This window comes from Ammospiza nelsoni, chromosome 18 (genome assembly GCF_027579445.1).
Source record: "Ammospiza nelsoni isolate bAmmNel1 chromosome 18, bAmmNel1.pri, whole genome shotgun sequence".
Classification (NCBI taxonomy): domain Eukaryota; kingdom Metazoa; phylum Chordata; class Aves; order Passeriformes; family Passerellidae; genus Ammospiza; species Ammospiza nelsoni.
The window spans coordinates 1686928-1694523 of record NC_080650.1 but is presented as its reverse complement, the minus strand read 5'-3'; the positions used below and the strand labels follow the sequence as shown (position 1 = coordinate 1694523).

Below are 7596 nucleotides of genomic sequence, written 5' to 3'. Positions count from 1 at the left end.
GGCCCCCACCTCGGTGGAACATTTCCATTTGTATCTTTACACTGAATTGGGTCTTTTTTTTTTTTTCCCTTCTAAACCTTTTACCCTGATAGTTGCCAGTTTAATTACCAGATCAATTAACCAATGTCTCTGTTCAATCCTGGCTGGTCTCTGGTGTGGGATGGGCCCCCTCTCCCAGCAGCAATGCCTTCAGAACAGCACAAAGTAGGCACTGGATTTACTTTTACTTTTTTAAGACTTTTTTTTTACAAAGAAACACAGTGAAAGGGATTTTTTTTTAAATCCCCAGTTTTCCCCATAAAATCCAGGAGATTCCCTGAGGCGCTGCAGAGAAACACGACTGTGAGATCATCTCTGGGAACGGCGTGTTCTGCCGTGGTTTGAACAAAACACCCTTAAAGCTGACAACAGGCTTTGCTGTTCTCATCAGATTTTGCTGTTGCATGGTTGATCCCACCCCAGCTGTGGTCTCTGCTCACGGGTGCTGCCTCTGGAGCGCTGGCACTGCCACACTGAGCCCTGAGGTTCCTCAAACCCTGCAGAGGTCACAGAACTGTAGAATGTGCTGGGCTGGAAGGGAGCCACGAGCCAAAAACCTGCACAGACCAGCTCCAAAATCCCACCATGGGCCTGAGAGTGTTGTCCAAACTCATCCTGGAGTGTGGCAGCCTGGTGCTGTGGCCAGCCCCAGGATGTTCAGCCCTCCCTTTGTGGGAGAACTTTTCCCTAACACCCATTCCAACCCTCCTGGCACATCTTCCCACCATTCCTGAGTGCTCAGCAGAGCTGACCCTGCTCACGAGGCCACAGCACAGGCTTCTCCTCCAGGCTTGCTGCTCTGCCTGCTGCAGCCTGCTCCAGGCCGTTACAGCATTGGGTTTTTAAATAGGACATTGTAAAGGTTTGTTACTGAGACATTGAAAATAAAAGGATTTCCTAAAGCACGGCTATGTAGTCATTAGTGGAGGCTTTGACATTATCAAACACCCTGTGTCCTCCTGCAGCTCTCCCCAGGGGCAGTCAGGTGCCTTCAAATCAGAACCACGTGCAGTTATGCTCCCTGCATTCCAGACAGGCTCCCCTGCACTCGTGTTTCAGATGCTCACTTTGGGGATTCTGCTGCCCACATATGGCCAGCTGCTCCCTGCAGTTGTTGGGGCTCAGCCCAGGAGCCAGGGCAGCGTGGGCAGAGCCCGGGGCACTCCTGTGGGGGAGAACAGGATGTCCAGGATGGCACAGCACCAGCTCCCACCCACACGGGATTCGGCTCTTTAGCATTCAAATGTTTCCTCCAGCACAGCACAGACCTTAGTGCTCTGAATTTGCTCTGTACAGGCCGGACTAGCGAAAGGAACTGGTGTTACTGGAGCCACACCCTGCTACCCCACCCAGGCAGTGCAAGATCCCTTTGGGATCCCTTTGGGTCCCCTGAACCAGCCACCAGCTAAGACCCTTCAGCTCCCACCGCATCCCCTTCCACAGGTGAGCCCGTGTCACCACTCCTGGAAAGAGCATTTCTGTGTCACTCTCCCTTTCCCTCTCCACACACCCAGCACAGCCATGGTTAACTCATCAGCCCTGCTGCAACCCCCACAAATACTTCAGAGGCAACTTCCTTTTTGCCAGGGCTTCTGCAGCACAGGAACTGCTGTGACAGCTCAGCTCAGCAGCATTTCCATTTGGGGCACAGCTGGAATGAAGCACATTCACGTTTCCAGTAGGTACATCTGAAACTACTGCTTGCTTAATGCCATTAAGCTTGACAAAAAAACAAGTCCACCCCGTACCTGATGAGATCAGCACTTCCCACCCCACGGGCTGCAGGACCATCCTGTCACCGAGCTGGAGCTGCGGGATCACCCTTTGATGTTCCTCCACTAATCCCAAAATAAGGGCAGTTGCTGGGCAACCAAGAGCTATCTCAAAGCCCTCTGACTGGGGAGCATGCACAGCTCCCCAGTGCACATCCCTGCTTACACAACACCACAGCTGCACAACATCTGCAGGCGGGCACTGAGCTGCAGCCAGGTATCAGAGCACTTACACAACCCCAGGAAAAGCACGGCCGAGGGATTAGCTACAATCACCAAGAATGTGGAAGCCTTGCTTGCATAAGGCAGTTTTGCAACCCCTTTGTCTGTGGAAAGCTACGTAATTATTGTTTATTAGAAATCTGGGGTTGGGCAATGTCACGAACGACTGCTCGTGTAACATGGGACACAGACTTTTACAGATGCAACAGCTTTATTGGAATGAACAAGTGCAGGGAACCTTTAATTGGAACAACTGCCGGTTCAGTTCCCACCCCGCAGGCGCAGGACAAGGTGCAGAGTTGACTCCTTCTGGATGTTGTAGTCAGACAGGGTGCGGCCATCTTCCAGCTGCTTGCCAGCAAAGATCAGCCTCTGCTGGTCAGGAGGGATGCCTTCCTTGTCCTGGATCTTGGCCTTGACATTTTCAATAGTGTCACTGGGCTCGACTTCAAGGGTGATGGTCTTGCCCGTCAGGGTCTTGACAAAGATCTGCATCCCACCGCGCAGGCGCAGCACGAGGTGCAGGGTAGATTCCTTCTGGATGTTGTAGTCGGACAGGGTACGGCCATCCTCGAGCTGCTTCCCTGCGAAGATCAGCCTCTGCTGGTCAGGGGGAATGCCCTCCTTGTCCTGGATCTTGGCCTTGACATTTTCAATGGTGTCACTGGGCTCAACTTCAAGGGTGATGGTCTTGCCCGTCAGGGTCTTGACAAAGATCTGCATCCCACCGCGCAGGCGCAGCACAAGGTGCAGGGTAGATTCCTTCTGGATGTTGTAGTCGGACAGGGTACGGCCATCTTCCAGCTGCTTCCCTGCGAAGATCAGCCTCTGCTGGTCTGGGGGAATGCCCTCCTTGTCCTGGATCTTGGCCTTGACATTTTCAATGGTGTCGCTGGGCTCGACCTCAAGGGTGATGGTCTTGCCAGTCAGGGTCTTGACGAAGATCTGCATTTTTCCCTGGAAAAGGGAAAACCCGCCGTGGTTTAGGAACCGCTTCCCGCATCCGGGGCTGCGCCCCATCCGTGACGTCACAGAACAAGCCCCGCCCACATCCAGAGAGGCGGGGTCTCCACCGCTTCCCCTTCCCGCCCGAGGCGCGCGCCCACCTCCATCTTGCAGCACCGCTGCGCCTGCGCGGCCGCCATTTTCCCAGTGGCCGCTGGGCCCGGCCCTTGCCCGCCACCGCCTCGCGGTGCGGCCGTTGAAGGGAAGGCAACGTTCCCAGCCCTGCCCCCGCCATCACTGTCCGCCATCGCCCCCAGCCGCGGCTCCTCAGCGCACACACCCCTCCGTTCCACACGGACGCCCAGCCCGTATCTAGGCCCTCCCCCACCCTGTTCTCACCGCGGCACGCAGCTCGGCCAAGCCGGCACCACAAACCTCACCCAGCGCCAACTGCGCCACGCATCCCTCCGCTAGGTGCTTATATGGCCCCCGGCGCCCCGCCCCCGCCTTCGGATCACTCCGCTGCGCACTATTTTCCTCGCGCCGCGCGCCTCCGCTCTCCGGCGTTGGGTGAGGGGGCAGCGCGGCCGGGCGGCGCGGAAGGATCGGCGCCTCGTGTGGTTGTGCTGAGGCCTCCGCGCGCGGGACGGCGAGCGGCGGGAAAACCCGGCCTGGAGCCGGCGGAGCGGGGCCGCGGCTGCGCCATCTCAGTGACCCCAATTAGGAGACATAGCCGCGCGTTAAAGTAGAAAAGATAAAAAGTTTCATTACGTTCAGGGGCTTAAACACTGCAGTTGCGCCCCTGGTTGATAAACACCTCCTTGGCTTCTGCCCCTAGGGCAAGGTGAGGGCCAGCTCTGCCTGCGGCCACACCGTGAGGGGGTTCCTGAGGGAAGGAGTTCGTGGCTTTATCCCGAGGGACGCCTCGAGTGTTATTTCTGTGTGAGAGAACCCAAACTGCACAGCAACTCCAGGCTGCAGCTGGGAACAGAATGGAGCTTTGTCTGCAAGATCCAGGCAGTGCCGTTCGCTTTGATTTGCCCACAAAATCATTCATTTGGCAGCTCCCAAGGAAAGTGGAAGGGACACTGATAACACCCAAGGCTGCTCACCAGGAGGAAAGGAGCAGGGGTCCGGGGAAAGCTTTGTGATTTGAAGAAAAGTGCCTGTGTCTGCCTGCACATTGATGGGAATGCTCTGGGGAGCTCTTTGGCCTCTGCTGCTTTGTTTTTGTATTAACACCACAGCTGTAGTGATAACAATCTCAAAAAAGCCCCACGGAAGTCTTTTGGTTACTTCTCAGTGCTCAGTGGCTGATGCTGTGAATTGGGATTGTACAAATATCAGAAATTGTAGAATCCTTGCAGGTTTAGGTCTTTCCTCAGCAGAAAGTGAATAATAATGTTAAGCTTAATAATGTTACGCTTGTTCTTTTAGTTACAAGGTGAGCGCTTAGGACTGGTCAGAAAGTCATCAAAAAAGCACATGGGAAAGTGTTTTGTGAGGAAAAGTCTGTTACTGCATGCCAGTCACTGCCAGTGACTGCCAGTGACTCTTACATTCACATGCAGGGCACATTCCAGAAGTGTAGCTGCCAGGGAGTAATTTACAACAGGGATCTTCACACTTAGCAGCGCTGTGGCCAAACACTGGCTCAAAATAACAACTGGAAGTAAGATGAGTAAATAAACAGCACAAGGAGCTTTCCAGCCACCATGGCTGGAAATGTCACTTTGCATTTGTCAGCGGGCAGCTCCTGCTGCTGCTGGTAACCAGGCAGTGAGAGGGAGCACCTGCCCCTGAGCTGTGTCCATCAAAGCTGTCTCAAGCAGGTTCTGCGAGGGCTTTGGTCTCTCTGGACCAAACCTCTCAGCTGTGCCATGGTTCCCAGCCTTACCAGCCCCACAGAGTTTCCCCATGAGACTGAGGGGCTCAAAGCAGGGCGGTTGTTTCCCTGAGAGCTCAGGGCTGACAGGGCAGCAGGGTGAGTGGGCCCTGCAGAGCCAGGAGAAGCTCCTGAGTGTTCAGGAGTGCAGCCAGCTGTGGTGTCCTGGCTTCTGTCCTTCCCCTCTGTCTCTGGGAATGTGGAGCAGAGCCCTGTGCTCCGTGTGGCTGCAGGGCTGCATGTCTGCCAGGCTGTGTGGTGTGACAGTGTCAGCCTGGCATGAGTGGCCTCTGTTCCCCTGCATTGCAGGGTTTGATGATTTGTGCTTCTTTTTGGGCCTCTTGTGTCTCATAATCAACAGATGGGATCAAAAGCCATGTGTGTTTGCACAGGCCTGAGGAGAACCAAATGGAAAAAAAAAAAAAAACCAAAACCAAAAAAATCCGCACTTTGTGCTGCTGGGAAGTGCCACTGTGGGCCCATTTCGGCCGCACGGTCCGTTTGCTGCTGCCAAGCGAGACTCAGGGACTTTGACTGGATAAAACATCACCAAATAAACGGGAAAAAGAGCAGCAACCACGTGGAGACGCCGGGGATTGAACCCGGGACCTCATACATGCAAAGCATGCGCTCTACCGCTGAGCTACGTCCCCCTGCCCGCGCTTCGTATCCTGCCCGTCGGCCCGGTCCGTGCTGAGCCCGCCCCCGTGCGGGGAGCGGCGGGCACCGAGCCCCGGCAGCCCCGGCAGCGCTGCGGTGTACAGAGCCTGGTGCGATCCGCAGGCAGCCCTCAAAAAGACAAGAACGTGCTGGTTCGCACACAGAAAACCGAATGGTTTTGCTCCGTCGCAAATCAGAGAAATCCGTGAGGAAAAAAATAAATTAAAGGACTAAAAGAGTTAGCAGCCTCCCCGTCGGGGAATCGAACCCCGGTCTCCCGCGTGACAGGCGGGGATACTCACCACTATACTAACGAGGACACCTGTAAACAGTTTTTCCGGAGGCCAGGCCATGTCCGAGCGGCGGCCGCAGGTGCTGCTCCATCGCCTGCGCCCTTCGGGAAGCGGCTCCTGACACCAAACTCCCGCACGCGGGAGGGCCTGCGATGGCACCGCCTGAGCCGCCCGACGCAGGGACAGCATCCCTCGCTCCCTCCGCTCGGCAGCAAAAGGAACCGTTTTGATGGTAAGGAGAAAGAAAAAAAAAAAAACAAAAAAACAAACCCACAACCAAAAAACAACCCCCCCAAAAAAAACCACTCGTAAAAACCAAAACTTTCTGCCGAAACCCGGGATCGAACCAGGGACCTTTAGATCTTCAGTCTAACGCTCTCCCAACTGAGCTATTTCGGCGGGCGAGAGCGCCCTCGCTGGCCGTGGCTACGACCCCGCCCCGCGCCCCCCCCGGGCGCTGCTGCCCGCCCTCCCGCACGGGTCCCGCTGCCCGGTACCGGGGCTGTGCGGGGTTTCGCACCTTCCCGCGGCCATTTCCACCCGGAGCATCCCATTTCCGCAGCGGCGGGGTGTTCCTCGCGCACCCCGGAGCACTTCGCTCCCGTCTCCTGGCGCAAAACACGGCTCTGCCGGCTTTGTCCGACCTCTCCGGCGGCGGTTCCACGGCAGCGTCGCAGACAAACACCTTCGCGGGGTCACCCACAAAAAATAGCATCCGGAGACAAAATTGTCTGCACCTCCCCGTCGGGGAATCGAACCCCGGTCTCCCGCGTGACAGGCGGGGATACTCACCACTATACTAACGAGGACGGGTACATCATCAGCTCTTTTGCCTCGCTTTATAAAGGTATCGTCCCACCTCCGGCGGAGCTGTCGCTGTCCCGCTCCCCTCCAGCGGCCGGGGCGCAGCGCGGGACTCGGGGGACCCGGGGTGACAGCGCTGGCATCACGATGTCACCGCCGGGCCCGGCCTGCGGCCCCCGGTATTGCTGTATACACTGTGAGCGGCCGCTGTTGCAGCGCGGGGATGTAGCTCAGTGGTAGAGCGCATGCTTTGCATGTATGAGGCCCCGGGTTCAATCCCCGGCATCTCCACATTTTGCCCCTGCCCTGCAGGCTGGTGCTTTTTGCTTTTTTCGGCTTTATTTTCGAGAGGAGCCGAAATTTCCCAATACACTCCATAACTGCCTGTTTATTTTCTTCCCTCCCCGCAGCAGAGTGTGCAGACTTGTGCTGCAATTCCTGCTAAAGAAAGGAGCCCTGCCAGGAGCCCCCAGCACCCTCCTGCCTGGGGACATCCCAAACCCAGTGGTGCTGAAAAAAAAAACCCAAAACCCCAGTGTTTGACTGAAAACACACCGAGGGGCTACCTTCCTTCTGCCTGCAGATCTAAAGTTGCTGTTTCTTCAGCTCTGGATGTTTTTAATGCTTGCTTGTGCTCTGACATTGCCCCTGAGGCATGTGGGAATTATGGACACACTGTGTGGGAATTATGGATACCCATCCAGCCAGCTGGGCTGCACCAGTTTCCTGCAGAACACAGGAACCCGAGGGTCCCTGTCCACACCTTCTCCTGCAGCAGTGTCACAAGCAGCAGCCCATCGGCACAGTGTGAGCACTGGGTTTACCAAGCCCAAAAGGATCAGGTGAAGGGGAAGGTAAACTGAACCTTCTTCCCTTCACTAATTAAACCATTCCTATCCCAACCCAAGACTTTCCTCATTTTTGTGTTCCTGCCCTGAGCTGCTGCCCAGGTTCTGTCTGACACCCATGAGGATGT

General features: G+C 56.0%; 1 protein-coding gene and 5 non-coding genes across 11 annotated transcripts; 1 reads left to right on the top strand and 5 right to left on the bottom strand.

Moving 5' to 3' along the window:
* Window positions 1–2225: 2225 nt before the first annotated feature.
* Window positions 2226–3594, bottom strand: UBB (ubiquitin B). 6 transcript variants are annotated; one of them, XM_059485058.1, is made up of 3 exons: window positions 3414–3594; window positions 2860–2990; window positions 2226–2631 (listed from the first exon to the last, which is right to left on the bottom strand). In XM_059485058.1, exons 2-3 carry the CDS (start codon window positions 2982–2984, stop codon window positions 2295–2297), a joined length of 462 nt encoding a protein of 153 aa, XP_059341041.1. In that variant the 5' UTR covers window positions 2985–2990; window positions 3414–3594; the 3' UTR covers window positions 2226–2294. The 6 variants fall into 6 exon arrangements, with proteins under 6 accessions (XP_059341041.1, XP_059341042.1, XP_059341040.1 ...); XM_059485059.1 differs by having other exon boundaries at window positions 3419–3575; XM_059485057.1 differs by having other exon boundaries at window positions 3378–3444.
* A 1850-nt stretch (window positions 3595–5444) lies between these two features.
* TRNAA-UGC (transfer RNA alanine (anticodon UGC)) lies at window positions 5445–5516 on the bottom strand. Its single transcript has one exon. It is a non-coding gene; the product is annotated as a tRNA-Ala (tRNA).
* Window positions 5517–5770: 254 nt separating this feature from the next.
* On the bottom strand, window positions 5771–5842 carry TRNAD-GUC (transfer RNA aspartic acid (anticodon GUC)). The gene has a single exon. It is a non-coding gene; the product is annotated as a tRNA-Asp (tRNA).
* Window positions 5843–6142: 300 nt separating this feature from the next.
* On the bottom strand, window positions 6143–6215 carry TRNAF-GAA (transfer RNA phenylalanine (anticodon GAA)). Its single transcript has one exon. It is a non-coding gene; the product is annotated as a tRNA-Phe (tRNA).
* Window positions 6216–6553: 338 nt separating this feature from the next.
* Window positions 6554–6625, bottom strand: TRNAD-GUC (transfer RNA aspartic acid (anticodon GUC)). Its single transcript has one exon. It is a non-coding gene; the product is annotated as a tRNA-Asp (tRNA).
* A 214-nt stretch (window positions 6626–6839) lies between these two features.
* On the top strand, window positions 6840–6911 carry TRNAA-UGC (transfer RNA alanine (anticodon UGC)). Its single transcript has one exon. It is a non-coding gene; the product is annotated as a tRNA-Ala (tRNA).
* The last annotated feature ends 685 nt before the right edge of the window (window positions 6912–7596 follow it).